Source organism: Nerophis ophidion, linkage group LG24 (genome assembly GCF_033978795.1).
Source record: "Nerophis ophidion isolate RoL-2023_Sa linkage group LG24, RoL_Noph_v1.0, whole genome shotgun sequence".
Classification (NCBI taxonomy): Eukaryota; Metazoa; Chordata; class Actinopteri; order Syngnathiformes; family Syngnathidae; genus Nerophis; species Nerophis ophidion.
Window position 1 is genome coordinate 39901004 of NC_084634.1, and position 18451 is coordinate 39919454.

An 18451-nucleotide genomic window follows, 5' to 3' on the forward strand; every position below is an offset into this window, starting at 1 on the left:
TTTTGCAGATGATGTGGTCCTGATGGAACACAAACTAATGCCAGCTCTTTTGTCCTGTTGCTTACATTTAGTTCTGCTCTATAAATTTCTTAATACAGTAACACTACTAATACAGTAGAGAATAAACAGAAAGGTACTCTCCTGTACTTGGTATCATTACAGTAGATGTCAGGTGTAGATCCACCCATGGCGTTTGTTTACATTGTTACGGGGGCGAGCTATTGTATCCTCCTACGCTGTGTAGTAAAGCATGTTTAGCTATTTCTTGTCCTCCAGTGATAATGCTACTTGTAAGAAACTTGCTTTATTTGTTACCATGGAGACAGAGATGGAGGTTAGCTGCTTGCTAGTGGGCCATGTTTTAACGCACCTCTTCTGAGGGCGTTTCGGTGTTATAACGTCACCTTTATCTTGCAGGTCAACAAATATGTACCCTGTTTGTTGACCACTGTCTTCGGTATGTTCAGCTTCAAAAAGATAAGGTTATGAATCCTCATTTCTCCAGTGTTTACACACAAATGCAATTGTTGTGTCAAAAATCAATAAAATAAAAACAAGCAAACTTTGTGGTAAAAATGAACAAAACATCTGCGTGCATGGGCTTCCGGAATCGCCCCTCCTTTCTGATTTCAATGCGTAAAAAATACACAAAAAGTGCGTTGACGTGAACACTGTCTTCTGTATATCCAGCTTCAAAAAGAGAAGGTTGTGCATCCTCATTTGTCCAGTTTTTACACACAAATGCAATTTTTGTGTCAAAAATCGATAAAAAAACAACAACAAAAAACAACAACAAAAAACAAGCAAACTGGGCGGTAAAAAAATAGATAAATCTGCATGCGCGGGCTTCCGGAATCACCCGTGTTTTCTGATTTCAATGCCTAAAAAATACACAAAAAGTGTTTTAACGCCAACACTGTCTTCTGTATATTCGGCTTCAAAAAGTAAAGGTTATGAATCCTCACTTGTCCATTGTTTACACAAAAATGCAATTTTAGTGTCAAAAATCGATCAAATTTAAAAAATAAAAACAATCAAACCTGGTGGTAAAAAAATAAAAAATCTGCGTGCGCGGGCTTCCGGAATCGCCCGTCCTTTCTGATTTCAATGCGTACAAAATACACAAAAAGTGCGTTGACGCGAACACTGTCTTCTGTATACCCAGCTTCAAAAAGAGAAGGTTGTGCATCCTCATTTGTCCAGTTTTTACACACAAATGCAATTTTAGTGTCAAAAATCGATAAAAAAACAACAACAAAAAACAAGCAAACTGGGCGGTAAAAAAATAGATAAATCTGCATGCGCGGGCTTCCGGAATCGCCCGTCTTTTCTGATTTAAATGCGTAAAAAAATACACAAAAAGTGAGTTGACGCCCACACTGTCTTCTGTATATTCAGCTTCAAAAAGATGCAATTTTAGTGTAAAAAATGTCTTACAGGAACGTTGTTAAACGTTTTACTTGTCATTTAAATGCGCAAAAACTTGATAAGAGTTTTCCCTGTAATTCTTCCAGGCTGAGTTTTGGAGTGAATTTTTGCCAGCGGGTGCACCAGTCGAGTCTCCTCACTCGTTTTTCTTTAGACGTGTGCAGTGAGGGTAAAATTGTATTTAAAAAAAAAAAAATCTTTTAAAGGCACTGTTTGCGACTTCCTTACGGTAACATTTTTTTTTAAAGCAAAAAGTACAAAGGCCAAAAGCAGTGAGGTTGTCACTTTGTGTAAATAGTAAATAAAAAGAGAATACAATGATTTGCAAATCCTTTTCAACTTATATTCAATTGAATAGACTGCAAAGACAAGATATTTCATGTTCACTCTGAGAAATTTAATTTTTTTTCTGCAAATAATCATGAACTTAGAATTAAATGGCAGCAACACATTGCAAAAAAGGCATTTTTGGGAACTGAGGAGACACATTTTTGAAGTGGAATTCATTCCCATTTTTGCTTGATGTACAGCTTAAGTTGTTCAGTCTCCCGCCTCATATTTCAGCCTTCATATTGCACTACACATGTTTAATGTCTGGACAGTCTACTACCCGCACTCTTTTACTATGAAGCCACGCTGTTGTAACACGTGGCTTGGCATCGTCTTGCTGAAATAAGCAGGGGCGTCCATGATAACGTTGCTTGGATGGCGACATATGTTGCTCCAAAAGCTGTATGTACTTTTCAGCATTAATGGTGCCATCACAGATGTGTAAGTTACCCATCTCTTGGCCACTAATACACCCCCATACCATCACACATGCTGCCTTTTACACTTAGACCCTGGAACAATCCGGATGGTTCTATTCCTCTATGGTACGGTGGACACCACGTCCACAGTTTCCACCAAACAAACAGACCACAGAACACTTTTCCACTTTGCATCAGTCCCTCTAAGATGAGCTCTGGGCCCAGCAAAGCGTTTCTGGGTGTTGTTGATACATTTTTTGGCTTTGCATGGTAGAGTTTTAACTTGCACTTACAGATGTAGCGACAACAAAGACCCTGGATTGCTGAACAACCTAAGCTGTACATTAAGCAAGAATGGGAAAGAATTCCACTTCAAAAATGTGTCTCCTCAGTTCCCAAACCTTTGCTGAGTGTTGTTAAAAGGAAATGCCCCTCTGACAACTTTTTTGCAATGTGTTGCTGCCATTAGATTGCAAAAAATAACTTCACTGCTTTTGGGTTTTGTAGTTAATCATACAACTGGTACACTGTTATTTAAAAAGTATTGATTTTGAATTGAGAATGGTTTTGAATCGTTAGCCCCAAGAATCAAAGTGAATTAAAATGAGCATTTAGTACTCATGTTGTTCTACAAAGCAGACCGTTGCATGGCTGAAAGTAGTTTCGGAGATAAGTTGTGATTATGTAATGAGAAAACAAGATTCTATTTGCAGTAAGGTGATAAGAATAACATATTTACCACTGTGTTGCTTTCTTAGAATTGCAGGGAAAACGTGAACTTACTGCAAATATTTTAATACTATTTTTGGCAAAACGTTCACTCAACATTCTTCAGAGGGACAATGACGCACTGTGATGGAGCGCATCATGAGCATTGGTCATGAGCACACACTCAGGCCATGTCTACACTGAGTCATTTAACCCCTTAAACCAATAATTATTTAGTTTAAGCCCCGTTTCAGCCACACTAAACCAGCGTTTAAGGTCCTCCTACTCGGACAATTTTTTACACAAGTAAGTATTTCTTGAATCTCCTGCTCTTAGCTTTGTGTGAACTCATTGAACGTTTAAAAACTGAGTTCAGAGAGGAAGTGACGGGAAGTGACGTCAGAAAGGCCGTGCAACACACGGGAAGTGATATCAGAAAGACTGCACCCCACACGGGAAGTGACACCAGAAGGACCGCGCCCCACACGGGAAGTGACACTAGAAGGACGGCACCCCACACGAGAAGTGATACCCAACAGACAGCGCCCCACACGGGAAGTGACACCAGAAGGACCGCGCCCCACACGGGAAGTGACGTCAGAAAGACAGCGCCCCACACGGGAAGTGACACTAGAAGAACAGCGCCCCACACGAAAAGTGATATCAGAAAGACTGCGCCCCACACGGGAAGTGACACTAGAAGGACCGCGCCCCACACGGGAAGTGACGTCAGAAAGACAGCGCCCCACACGTGAAGTGACGTCAGAAAGACAGCGCCCCACACGTGAAGTGACGCCAGAAGGGCCGCGCCCCACACGTGAAGTGACGTCAGAAGGGCCGCGCCCCACACGTGAAGTGACGTCAGAAAGACAGTGCCCCACACGTGAAGTGACGTCAGAAAGACAGCGCCCCACACGTGAAGTGACGCCAGAAAGACAGCGCCCCACACGTGAAGTGACGCCAGAAAGACAGCGCCCCACACGGGAAGTGACGTCAGAAAGACAGCGCCCCACACGTGAAGTGACGCCAGAAGGGCCGCGCCCCACACGTGAAGTGACGTCAGAAAGACAGCACCCCACACGGTAAGTGACGCCAGAAGGACCGCACCCCACACGGGGAGTGACACTAGAAGGACAGCGCCCCACACGGGAAGTGACATCAGAAAGACAGCGCCCCACACGGGAAATGACGTCAGAAAGACAGCGCCCCACACGGGAAGTGACGTCAGAAAGATAGCGCCCCACACGAGAAGTGACGTCAGAACGACAGCGCCCCACACGGGAAGTGACACTAGAAGGACAGCGCCCCACACGGGAAGTGACGCCAGAAGGACTGCGCCCCACACGGGAAGTGACCCCAGAAGGACTGCGCCCCACACGGTAAGTGACGTCAGAAAGACAGTGTCCCATACGGGAAGTGACGTCAGAAAGACAGCGCCCCACACGGGAAGTGATGCCAGAAGGATTGCGCCCCACACGGGAAGTGACGTCAGAAAGACAGCGACCCACACGGGAAGTGACGCCAGAAGGACTGCGCCCCACACGGGAAGTGACGCCAGAAGGACTGCGCCCCACACGGGAAGTGACGCCAGAAGGACTGCGCCCCACACGGGAAGTGACGTCAGAAAGACAGCGCTCCACACGGGAAGTGATGCCAGAAGGATTGCGCCCCACACGGGAAGTGACGTCAGAAAGACAGCGCCCTACACGGGAAGTGACACTAGAAGGACCGTGCCCCACACGGGAAGTGACGTCAGAAAGACAGCGCCCCACACGGGAAGTGATGCCAGAAGGATTGCGCCCCACACGGGAAGTGACGTCAGAAAGACAGCGCCCTACACGGGAAGTGACACTAGGAGGACCGCGCCCCACACGGGAAGTGACGCCAGAAAGACAGCGCCCCACACGGGAAGTGACGCCAGAAAGACAGCGCCCCACACGGGAAGTGACGTCAGAAAGATAGCGCCCCACACGAGAAGTGACGTCAGAACGACAGCGCCCCACACGGGAAGTGACACTAGAAGGACAGCGCCCCACACGGGAAGTGACGTCAGAAAGACAGCGCCCCACACGGGAAGTGACGCCAGAAAGACAGCGCCCCACACGGGAAGTGACGCCAGAAGGACTGCGCCCCACACGGGAAGTGACGTCAGAAAGACAGCGCTCCACACGGGAAGTGATGCCAGAAGGATTGCGCCCCACACGGGAAGTGACGTCAGAAAGACAGCGCCCTACACGGGAAGTGACACTAGAAGGACCGTGCCCCACACGGGAAGTGACGTCAGAAAGACAGCGCCCCACACGGGAAGTGATGCCAGAAGGATTGCGCCCCACACGGGAAGTGACGTCAGAAAGACAGCGCCCTACACGGGAAGTGACACTAGAAGGACCGCGCCCCACACGGGAAGTGACGCCAGAAAGACAGCGCCCCACACGGGAAGTGACGCCAGAAAGACAGCGCCCCACACGGGAAGTGACGTCAGAAAGATAGCGCTCCACACGAGAAGTGACGTCAGAACGACAGCGCCCCACACGGGAAGTGACACTAGAAGGACAGTGCCCCACACGGGAAGTGACGCCAGAAGGACTGCGCCCCACACGGGAAGTGACACTAGAAGGACTGCGCCCCACACGGGAAGTGACACTAGAAGGACCGCGCCCCACACGGGAAGTGACGCCAGAAAGACAGCGCCCCACACGGGAAGTGACGTCAGAAAGACAGCGCCCCACACGGGAAGTGACGTCATAAAGATAGCGCCCCACACGAGAAGTGACGTCAGAACGACAGCGCCCCACACGGGAAGTGACACTAGAAGGACAGCGCCCCACACGGGAAGTGACGCCAGAAGGACTGCGCCCCACACGGGAAGTGACCCAAGAAGGACTGCGCCCCACACGGGAAGTGACGTCAGAAAGACAGTGTCCCATACGGGAAGTGACGTCAGAAAGACAGCGCCCCACACGGGAAGTGATGCCAGAAGGATTGCGCCCCACACGGGAAGTGACGTCAGAAAGACAGCGCCCCACACGGGAAGTGACGCCAGAAGGACTGCGCCCCACACGGGAAGTGACGCCAGAAGGACTGCGCCCCACACGGGAAGTGACGTTAGAAAGACAGCGCCCCACACGGGAAGTGATGCCAGGAGGATTGCGCCCCACACGAGAAGTGACGTCAGAAAGACAGCGCCCTACACGGGAAGTGACACTAGAAGGACCGCGCCCCACACGGGAAGTGACGCCAGAAAGACAGCGCCCCACACGGGAAGTGACGCCAGAAAGACAGCGCCCCACACGGGAAGTGACGCCTGAAGGACTGTGCCCCACACGGGAAGTGACGCCTGAAGGACTGTGCCCCACACGGGAAGTGACGCCTGAAGGACTGTGCCCCACACGGGAAGTGACGCCTGAAGGACCGTGCCACAGCCAGTTTCGTAACTCGGAGTTAACCCCTGGAAATATGGAGACAAGTCATCCAAACATTACCTTGTTTCTCCTTCTTCTATATTACCTCAAGAGGAAGAGATTGCAGCTATTTGGGATACAACTCTTCTCAGACGGCAAGAGAACTTCCCAATGTCCAGGTCAGCTGTGATTACCGAAAACCTTTGTCCATTTTTTGAAGGAGAAACAATGAGAATGCGTGGATGTGATTAAAAAAAGGTAGCGTGTGCTTTGTATTACCTGGCCGTCCAGGGAAGACTACGGAAAACAGTAAATGCTTTTGGACTGGCAAAACAGACTGGATCAGTTATTGTCCGCCATGTATTCAAAAAACTCCGGCTTATTAGTGATTCCCAGAGCCCAAAAAAAGTCTGCAGGCTACAGAGCGTTTTCTATTGGGGCTCCAGTACTCTGGAATGCTCTCCCGGTAACAGTTAGAAATGCTACCTCAGTAGAAGCATTTAAGTCCCATCTTAAAACTCATTTGTATACTCTGGCCTTTAAATAGACCCCCTTTTTAGACCAGTTGATCTGCCGTTTCTTTTCCTTTCTCCTCTGCCCCCCTCTCCCTTGTGGAAGTGGTGGCACAGGTCCGGTGGCCATGGATGAAGGGCCGGCTGTCCAGACTCGGGATCCGGGGGTGGACCGCTTGCCTGTGCATTGGTTGGGGAAATCTCTGGGCTGCTGACCCGTCTCCGCTCGGGATGGTCTCCTGCTGGCCTACCATGGACTGGACTCACACTTTTATGTTAGAGCCACTATGGACTGGACTTTCACAATGTTATATTAGACCCACTCGACGTCCATTGCATCCGGTCTCTCCTAGAGGGGTCGGGTCACCCACATCTGCGGTCTTCTGCAAGGTTTCTCATAGTCATTCACATTGACATCCCACTGGGTTGTGAGTTTTTCCTTGCCCTTTCGTGGGCTCTGAACCGAGGATGCCGTTGTGGCTTGTGCAGCCCTTTGAGACACTTGTGATTTAGGGCTATATAGATAAACATTGATTGATGTATTTCGCGGACTCAACGTCTAGGTCCAGAGTATATGAACTCCCCAAAAAGGAATGGTCAATGAAGGTGAAGGCAAAAGAGTGAGGAGTGTCCTGACCAGAGATCTCGATCCTTAGACTGATTGTTGTCAAATGTTCTTCATCACATTTTTTACGTGTCTAATAAAGATTTGATTAATTCATGATGTCTCAGGTGTGATTCACTACAGTAGTCACACTGGATTCCAGTTCTGTCAAATACCACAACACTGGATATTGTTCAGGTAAGTTACATTCAAGAACTTGCACACAAAAGCTACACTAGAGGTGAGTCTGACGTGTGCATTTTCCGTGCATGCGTACTAGGTCACGTTGCGCTGGCGGACGGAGGGACGGAGGGGGTCTTAAACGACCATTGTGTGTGGACAAGGATAAGGTTAGGTGGGATTTACCCTGGATAACCTTCGTGTAAACGGGGCCTCAAACTGCACACGGGAGCGTCGAGTCCAACTTGTCAGCGTGGAATTTAGACGTTGTCTTTGTCCTTTGCAGGCACGCCAACACTCCCCAGTCCTCACCCCTGCCTCCCCCTTCCATACCCACCCCCGTCCCCTCTTCAAGGCCGGGCAGACCCAAACCACCGCCTCCGACCGTGAAGTCCTCACTGCTTCCTTCTCGGCCTCCTCCGCCTCCCTTCTCGCTACCTCTGGTCTCCAAACCCACCTCCCCACTGCCCTCTTATCCACCTTCTCCATCTTCTCTCCCGCCGCCTCTCTCCCCTCAACCCTGTTCTTTGTCTCCCTCGACTTTCATCCTCCCTGAGCCCCCCCCGACTTTTGTTCCTTCTCCTCCTCCATGCTCCGCCCAAGCTTTGTCTCCATCCCTCTCCTCGTGCCCAAATATCCCTACGCTCATCCTTCCACCCTCTCCTACGCCGCCGGTGCTGAGCTTCATAGATCGGCTGGTAGAAAGCACGTCCGTGTGGTTGACCAGAGGACTGAGCCGAGAACAAGTTGGATGCATCCTGGAAAAGGAGACTGCAGGGGTGAGACACACCAATGTTTATATTTACACCACATTTGAAATACCTTTGTCAGAGACACTGACTGCCTTGTGGAGCGGCCGTGGACAAACTACTTGTACGCAGCCATGTAGGGCCTGTTTTCTAATGATTTGGATCTGGACTAGGGTTGTAAATTTAAGTCATACCATTAACCACAGCAAGTATTACAAAATCCAAAAGCAGTGAAGTTGTCAGTCTAGTACCCGCACTCTTACTACAAAGCCACACTGTTGTAACACGTAGCTTGGCATCGTCTTGCTGAAATAAGCAGGGGCGTCCATGATAATGTTGCTTGGATGGTGACATATGTCGCTCCAAAAGCTGTATGTACCTTTCAGCATTAATGGTGCCTTCACAGATGTGTAAGTTACCCATGCCTTGGCCACTAATACACCCCCATACCATCACAGATGGCTGGCTTTTTAACTTTGTGCCTAGAACAGTCCGGATGGTTATTTTCCTGTTTGGTCCATAGGACACAACATCCACAGTTTCCCCAAAAAAATTTCAAATGTGGACTCGTCAGACCACAGATAATTTTTCCACTTTGCATTAGTTTATCTCAGGCTCGGGCCCAGTGAAGCGTTTCTGGGTGTTGTTGATAAATGGCTGTGGCTTTGCATAGTAGAGTTTTAACTTGCACTTACAGATGTAGCGACCAACTGTAGTAACTGACAGTGGTCTTCTGAAGTGTTCCTGAGCCCATGTGGTGATGTCCTTTACACACTGATGTGGCTTTTTGATGCAGTGCCCCCTGAGGGATCCAAAGTCACGGGCATTCAGTGTTTATTACGCTTACATTCAGTGATTTCTCCAGATTCTCTGAACCTTTTGATGATATTACGGAGCGTAGATGGTGAAATCCCTAAATTCCGAGCAATAGCTGCTTGAGAAATGTTGTCCTTAAACAGTTTGCTCAGGCATTTGTTGACAAAGTGGTGACCCTCGCCCCGTCCTTGTTTGTGAACGACTGAGCATTTCATGGAAGCTGCTTTTATACCCAATCATGGCACCCACCTGTTCCCAATTAGCCCGTTCACCTGTGGCATGTTCCAAATAAGTGTTTGATGAGCATTCTGCCACTTGTGCCAGCCTTTATGAAACATGTTGCAGGCATCAAATTCCAAATGAGCTAAAATTTGCAAAAAAACCAACTAAAGTTTTCCAGTTTGAATGTTAAATATCTTGTCCTTGCAGTCTATTCAATTGAATATAAGTTGAAAAGGATTTGCAAATCATTGTATTCTCTTTTTATTTACCATTTACACAAACATGACAACATGACTGTTTTTGGCTTTTGCACAATTAAAGGGGAACATTATCACAATTTCAAAAGGGTTAAAAACCATAAAAATCAGTTCCCAGTGGCTTGTTGTATTTTTTGAAGTTTTTTTCAAAATGTTCCCTGTCCTGGAATATCCCTAAAAAAAGCTTTAAAGTGCTTTATTTTCACTATTTGCGATGCGACTATCCATTTCCCCGTGACGTCATACAGTGCTGCCAATGTAAACAAACAATGGGAATACCACAGCAAGATATAGCGACATTAGCTCGGATTCAGACTCGGATTTCAACGGCTTAAGCGATTCAACAGATTACGCATGTATTTAAACAGATGGTTGGAGTATGAAAGTATTGAAGAAGAAATTGAAGCTATTGAGCGAATAGCTATTGACGCTATTCATAGCCATAGCATGGCCAGATAGCCGCGTTAGCATCGCCGGTAAAATGTGCGGACCAAACGATCAGGACTTTCGCATCTCGTGACACTGGAGCAACTTAAATCCGTCGATTGGTAAGTGTTTGTTTCGCATTAAATATGGGTGGAAGGAAACGTAATATAGTTGCAAATGCATCTGCAGGTTATCCATACATCTCTGTGCCATATCTGCTTTAGCACCGCCGGTAAATAACATGTTAGCGTCGATTAGCGTAGCATGTTAGGATCGATTAGCTGGCAGTCAACATCAACAAAACTCACCTATGTGATTTCGTTGACTTTATTGTTGCAAATGCATCTGCAGGTTATCCATACATCTCTGTGCCATGTCTGCTTTAGCACCGCCGGTAAATAGCATTTTAGCATCGATTAGTGTAGCATGTTAGCATCGATTAGCTGGCAGTCACGCCGCGACCAAATATGTCTGATTAGCACATAAGTTAACAAAACTCACCTTTGTGATTTTGTTGACTTTATCGTTGCAAATGTATCTGCAAGTTATCCATATATCTCTGTGCCATGTCTGCTTTAGCACCGCCGGTAAATAGCATGTTAGCATCGATTAGCGTAGCATGTTAGCATCGATTAGCTGGCAGTCACGCCGCGACCAAATATGTCTGATTAGCACATAAGTCAACATCAACAAAACTCACCTTTGTGATTTCGTTGACTTTATCGTTGCAAATGCATCTGCAGGTTATCCATACATCTCTGTGCCATGTCTGCTTTAGCACCGCCGGTAAATAGCATGTTAGCATCGATTAGCGTAGCATGTTAGCATCGATTATTCGGCAGTCACGCCGCGACCAAATATGTCTGATTAGCACATAAGTCAACATCAACAAAACTCACCTTTGTGATTTTGTTGACTTTATCGTTGCAAATGCATCTGCAGGTTATAAATAAATAATAAATGGGTTGTACTTGTATAGCGCTTTTCTACCTTCTAGGTACTCAAAGCGCTTTGACACTACTTCCACATTTACCCATTCACACACCGATGGGGGGAGCTGCCATGCAAGGCACTAACCAGCACCCATCAGGAGCAAGGGTGAAGTGTCTTGCTCAGGACACAACGGACGTGACGAGGTTGGTACTAGGTGGGATTTGAACCAGGGACCCTCGGGTTGCGCACGGCCACTCTCCCACTGCGCCACGCCGTCCCAAATGCATCTGCAAGTTATCCATACATCTCTGTGCCATGTCTGTCATCGCCGGTAAAATGTGGAGACACTTTGGTACATTCAATGGGGGTCTGGCGGAAGACACTTTGGCATCTTCGGGCCAGTGGTGCAACTTGAATCCCTCCCTGTTAGTGTTGTTACACCCTCCGACAACACACCGGCGAGGCATGATGTCTCCAAGGTTCCAAAAAATAGTCGAAAAAACGGAAAATAGCAGAGCTGAGACCCAACGTTTGCAATGTGTTGAAAATGAAAACGGCGGCTGTATTACCTCGGGGACATCACATTCTGACGTCATCGCAAAAAGAGCGATAAACAGAAAGGCGTTTAATCCGCCAAAATTCACCCATTTAGAGTTCGGAAATCAGTTAAAATAATAGATGGTCTTTTTTCTGCACCATCAAGGTATATATTGACGCTTACATAGGTCTGCTGATAATGTTCCCCTTTAAGGTGATGTTTCTTCAAATGGTTCTGGTTCTTACAGGCTTTCCTGGTCCAGAGCACCGAGGACCACAATATGACACTGTCCGTGCGCGTGCCGGAGAACCAGGACTTGTCGCCGGTACAAAACCTGAATGTCCAACAGTACAAAACATGTAGGCGTTCAAATACAAACCACAAGCCTCATGAATACAGATAAGTTAAAAAACAAGAAAGAATCACGCTCTATTTGTTTATTTTTACTCAGTTCTTCACTTAGAGGGTTCGTCTCTTGTTTTTGACGACATCTACAAACTGGTCTCCTTCTACTGTGTCAGCAGGTAAGACGCACTAAAAGACATTTGCAGACTTGGGGACACACCTTTTAATTAGGCAGCTGAACAACAATAGGAGTCTGGCTGCATCTCTGGGTTTCTGCACAGACTGGTTAGTAGCACGCCAACCTCTTACCAATTAGCTGTCAGCCAGTAAGAGGTAGTCCTTAAAGTTTCTCACCCTTCTTCACGCTGCATTCCAGCAAAGTGAACTCGCAGTGCATTTCATTTTCTCACCGGGACGGTTGTGAGGTAAGTGTTCTTGTCCTGCACTCCATGCATGCTTTAATACAGGGCTGTCAATCTGCTTTTCATCGAGGGCCACATCACAGTTATGGGTGCCATCAGAACTGCCAATAATGTATGAATTTGCCTCTGGGCTGAAGTTGAACTGAAATCCTGGATTTTTTTTTTAGACTTGTTGGAAGTAGAGCACACAATTCCCAAACAGGCCGAATATTTTAAAGTTGGAACGGTTTGATTCAGATGAAAAATGCGGACGTTTTCCTATTGATTTCAATGGCAATTTCCAAAATGTTGGGAATTTCGGGAATTTTTTGAAAATGGTAAAATAAAAACTTTGACGGTCTGAATGAGTTGAAATGGTTGGTCTTGGAATTGTTCAAATGGGTCGAGAAATGTGGAAGTAGTAACATGTTGACTTGAGAAATGGTATTACGGAATTCCTGGAATTTCGGGAAAACTGGGATTTTTTTCCAGTTCGAAAAACAACTTTGTTTTTGCCCTGATTAAGAGGAATGTTTTGACGGTGGAACGGTGGAAGTGGGTTGAAAAATGTGGGAGGAGTAGTCGACAGAAATAAGGGTGGAAATATGTCTTTGGAAAAGCAGGAATTCTGGAATATCCTGGAATTTTTTGGAAATTGGAAAAAACGTAGTTTGAGTTTCTAGGAGTGTGGAATAAGTCGACGGTGGAACGGTTTGAATAGGTTGAAAAATGTAGAAATGGTGAATGTTTGAAAAATGGCCAATTCATTTTTAATGGGAAAAGTGCCCCGGAAAGTCTTGAATTGTGGGAAATCTGGGAAGTTTTGGAATTTTTCAAAGAAAAGTTTGCGATTCCCAAATAAGATGAACAGTTTAAAGTTGGAACAGTTTGAATCGGGTGAAAAATGTGGAAATGGTGAATGTTTGAAAAATGTGCCATCTGAGGGCTGCTCGTGACTACAAATAATGTATGAATTTGCCTCTGGGCTGAAGTTGAACTGAAATCCTGGATTTTTTTTTTTTTTTGACTTGTTGGAAGTATAGCAAACAATTCCCAAACAGTCCGAATATTTTGAAGTTGGAACGGTTTGAATCACATGAAAAATGCGTAAGTTGTCCCATTGATTTCAATGGCAATTTCTAAAATGTTGGGAATTTCGTGATTTTTTTGAAAATGGTAAAATAAAAACTTTGAAGGTCTGAATGAGTTGAAATGGTTGGTGTTGGAATTGTTCAAATGGGTCGAGAAATGTGGAAGTAGTAACATGTTGACTTGAGAAATGGTATTACGGAATTCCTGGAATTTCGGGAAAACTGGGATTTTTTTTCCAGTTCGAAAAACAACTTTGTTTTTTGATCCTAATTAAGAGGAATGTTTTGACGGTGGAACGGTGGAAGTGGGTTGAAAAATGTGGGAGGAGTAGAACTTTGAAGAATGCTCCATTGATTTCAATGGCAATTTCCAAAATGTTGGGAATTTCGGGAATTTTTTGAAAATGGTAAAATAAAAACTTTGAAAGTCTGAATGAGTTGAAATGGTTGGTGTTGGAATTGTTCAAATGGGTTGAGAAATGTGGAAATAGTTACATGTTGAATTGAGAAATGGTATTACGAAATTCCTGGAATTTCGGGAAAACTAGGATTTTTTTACAGTTTGAAAAACAACTTTGTTTTTGCACTGATTAAGTGGAATCAGATGAAAAATGTCGAAGTTGTAGAACTTTAAAGAATGTCCCATTGATTTCAATGGCAATTTCCAAAATGTTGGGAATTTCGGGAATTTTTTTTAAATGATACAAAAAAAGTTGAATGGTCGGAATGTGTTGAAATGGTTGGTGTTGGAATTGTTCAAATCGGTCGAGAGATGTGGAAGTAGTAACATGTTGAATTGAAAAATGGTATTACGGAATTCCTGTAATCTAGGGAAAACCGGACATTTTTCCAGTTCCAAAAACAACTTTGCTTTTTACCCTGATTAAAAGGAATGTTTTGACTTTTGAAGTGGGTTGAAAAATTTGGAAGTTGTAAAACTTTGAAGAATGTCCAATTGATCTCTCTGGCAAGTTTCAAAATATTGGGAATTTCGGGAATTTTTTTGAAAATAGTAAAAAAAACAACAAAAAAAAACTTGAATGGTCTGAATGAGTTAAAATGGTTGGTGTTGGAATTGTTCAAATCTGTTGAGAAATGTGGAAGTAGTAAAATGTTGAATTGAGAAATGGTATTGCGGAATTTCTGGAATTTTGGGAAAACTGGGAATTTTTCCAGTTTGAAAAAAAATATAGATTTTTGCCCTGATTAAGAGGAATCAGATGAAAAATGTGGGAGGAGTAGAACTTTGAAGAATGTCCCAGTGATTTCAATGGCAATTTCCAAAATGTTGGGAATTTCGGGAATTTTTTGAAAATGGTAAAATAAAAACTTTGATGGTCTGAATGAGTTGAAATGGTTGGTGTTGGAATTGTTGAAATCGGTCAAGAAATGTGGAAATAGTTACATGTTGAATGGAAAAATGGTATTATGGAATTCCTGGAATTTAGGGAAAACCGGGAATTTTTCCAGTTCGAAAAACAACTTTGCTTTTTGCCCTGATTAAGAGCAATGTTTTGACGGTGGAACGTTTGAAGTGGGTTGAAAAATGTGGCAGGAGTAGAACTTTGAAGAATGTCCCATTGATTTCAATGACAATATCTTAAATGTTGGGAATTTCGGGAATTTTTTGAAAATTGTAAAAAAAACAAAAACTTGAACGAGTTGAAATGGTTGGTGTTGGAATTGTTCAAATCGGTGGAGAAATGAGGAAGTAGTAAAATGTTTAATTGAGAAATGGTATTACGGAATTCCTGGAATTTTGGGAAAACTGGGAATTTTTCCAGTTCAAAAATAACTTAGTTTTTTTGCCCAGTTTAAGAGTAACTTTTTGATCGTGGGAGTAGATTGAAAAATGTGGGAGGAGTAGTTGCCAGAAAAAAGGCTGGAAATTGGGCTTTGGAAAACCAGGAAATCTGAAAAATCCTGGAATTCTTAAGACATTGTAAAAAATGTAGTTTGAGTTTCAAGGATAGTGGAATGTGTTGACGGTGAAATCGGGTGAAAAATGTTTATGTTTTAAAAATGGCCAATTCATTTTGAATGGGGAAAAATGCCCCGGGAAAACCTTGATTTCTGGGAAATCTGGGAATTTTTAGAATTTGTCAAAGAAAATTCCGCGACTCCCAAATAAGATGAACAGTTTGAATTTGGAACGGTTTGAATCGGGTGAAAAATGTGGAAATGGTGAATGTTTTTGTAAAATGTCCAATTCATTTTGAATGGGAAAAATGCCCTGGAAAACATGGAATTCCGGGAAATCTGGGAATTTGTCACAGAAAAGTCCGCCATTCCCAAATGTGCCGAACAGTTTGAAGTTGGAACGGTTTGAATCGGATGAAAAATGTGGAAAATAGAGTGCGCCAAAACCATTTTCCAAATAATCCCGCTTTTCCCCAAAATCCCCAAATTTCCAGGAATGTCCCATTGAAATCAATGGGAAATTTTTCCAAGTTGCACAATTCCCACATTTTTTCCAACCTTCTCAAACCATTCAAACGTTAACCTATTCCTTTTATCCTGGACTATCAAACTAAAACTTTTCCAAGTCCCAAACAAAATGTTCCAAACCAAATTCCAGTTTTCCTGGAAATTCAAACTCTTCAACATTCATACTACATCCTGTCAGCAATTCACTTCAATTTCAGCATTGGAGCATTCACACGCCATTACTCCGGGAATTGCCTCTTCTGGTTTGACGGTGGAATGGTTTGAATCGGGTGAAAAATGTGGAATTGGTGAATTTGAATGGGGAAAATGCCCAGGAAAAGCTGGAATTTTGGGAAATCTGGGAAATTTTTGGAATTTGTCAAGGAAAAGTCCGCCATTCCCATACAAGCCGAACAGTTTGAAATTGGAACGGTTTGAATCGGATGAAAAAATTTGGAAAATAGAGCGCGCAAAAACCATTTTCAAAAAAATTCCTGATTTTCCCGAAATTCCCTAAGACCATTTACTACTTCAACATTCCAACAATTCCAACACAAACCAATTCAGCTCATTCAGGACATTCATGCTCATAATCATTTTCCAAATAATCCCGCTTTTCCCAAATTTCCAGGAATTTCCCATTGAAATGATGGGGAATTTTTTTCCGAGTTGCACAACTCCCATATTTTTCAACCTTCTCTAAGCATTCAAGCTATTCCTCTCATCCTGGACTTTCAAACTAACACTTTTCCAAGTTCCAAACCAAATTCAAACTCTTCAATTGTGTCAGCATTTCACTTCAGCATTGGAGTGTGATAATATACTGTAATATTTGTTGCAATATTCGACCATAAAAAAGTTCAAAAATGTAAACAATCAATTACATGTAGTGAGAAAAAATAAACTACTTTATATGATTTCCAGGTGTTTGCGGGCCAGATAAAATGATGTCGCGGGCCAGATCTGGACCCCGGGGCCTTGAGTTTGACACCTGCTTTATTACATTTGGTGTGGGGAAAAAACTGTACTGACAGACACAAAGTCCTGACCTCCACTATGTCTCAAATGGAGCAGCGTTACTTAAGTGCTGACTGTGCACATTTTAGTGCTGTCCCGGATCAGTTACTCTCCTTGCACACTGAAAATGTGCAAATTGAGACACAATCTGTGAGCCAGGACTCTGGTCCAAGATCAGACGGCTGGAAAATGCTTTTTTTTTCTTTCCGTTGTTGAAGGGGTGATAGCCAATGTGCACCAAAGAACTGTACTTGTGGTGTAACCCCAGCCACTGTGGACTAGGGGCGGGGTACCCAAACTGGGTATGAGAATGAAAGTATTTAATGAACACCCCATTGAGCGCTTGATAGTGATATTAGACAAAACAGCTCTTTGACTGTCTACTGACACACTTTTAAAACCAACACCGCACACACATTGGTTCGGTGCAATTTTCCGGACGATAGAGCACACCGGTATGTACTTTTTTGGGACAATAAATATGTTTCCATATATTAGTCGCACCGGACTACAAGCCGCAGACATATACATCGCAAAATGAATATTTGCACAGAAAGAATCTGTAAAAGTTTATTTACTTGCCTTAGCTGTTGCCAAACGGTGCCTGTGACAAGGCAGTAAAACGGCGACAACAAACAAAACATGGACCAACTAGCTGCGGAAGCTAGCTCTCCAATCATCAGCTTAGCAGACTCAATAATTCCACGGTGACGTTTCGGTGAATTTACTGAGGAATTTGTGAAACTGAAACAGTACAAAAATAATGTTGCAAGTTAATAATACTAACACACACACTCGTCGTTAGCATTAGCAAGTTAGCTAATGCTAACGACGCTAGTGTCATTACATTACAATAGCACAGGGGTCACCACCAGGTCGCCCGTAAGGACCAGATGAGTCGCCCGCTGGACTGTTCTAAAAATAGCTCAAATAGCAGCACTTACCAGTGAGCTGCCTCTATTTTTTAAATTGTATTTATTTACTAGCAAGCTGGTCTCCCTTTGCTCGACATCTTTAAGACAAAACTCAAAATAGAATTTGAAAATCCAAGAAAATATTTTACAGTCTTGGTCTTCACTTGTTTAAATAAATTCATTTATTTATTTACTTTGCTTCTTATAACTTTCAGAAAGACAATTTTAGAGAAAAAAATACAACCTTGAAAATTATTTTAGGATTTTTAAACACATATACCTTTTTACCTTTTAATTTCCTTCCTCTTCTTTCCTGACAATTTAAATCAATGTTCAAGTATTTTTTACTTTTTTAGCGTAAGGAATAATAAATAAATTTTAATTTAATTCTTCATTTTAGCTTCTGTTTTTTAGACGAAGAATATTTGTGAAATATCTCTTCAGACTTATTATGATTAAAATTAAAAAAAAATAGTATGGCAAATCTAGAAAATCTGTAGAATCAAATTTAAATCTTATTTCAAAGTGGATTCCAACCTATTTAAAACATGTCATCAAAATTCTAAAATTAATCTTAACCAGGAAAAATGACTAATGATGTTCCATAAATTATTTTTTTAATTCTTAAAAAAAGATTCCAATTAGCTAGTTTTTCTCTTCATTTTTTTCGGTTGAATTTTGAATTTTAAAGAGTCAGAATTGAAGATAAATTATGTTTCAAAATTTAATTTTC

The 18451-nt window shown here is 43.5% G+C and overlaps 1 protein-coding gene across 2 annotated transcripts in view; it reads left to right on the forward strand.

Annotated features, from left to right (window-relative positions):
- The window catches only part of rin3 (Ras and Rab interactor 3), a 54027-nt gene that overhangs the window by 2521 nt on the left and 33055 nt on the right, over positions 1 to 18451 (forward strand). Inside the window, exons 2-4 of one of the 2 annotated variants that reach the window (XM_061886495.1) lie at positions 7869 to 8361; positions 11771 to 11882; positions 11975 to 12047. In XM_061886495.1, coding sequence (XP_061742479.1) covers positions 7869 to 8361; positions 11771 to 11882; positions 11975 to 12047 — 678 coding nt within the window. The remainder of the gene's footprint in view (positions 1 to 7868; positions 8362 to 11770; positions 11883 to 11974; positions 12048 to 18451) is intronic. The other variant, XM_061886496.1, reaches the window with a different exon arrangement.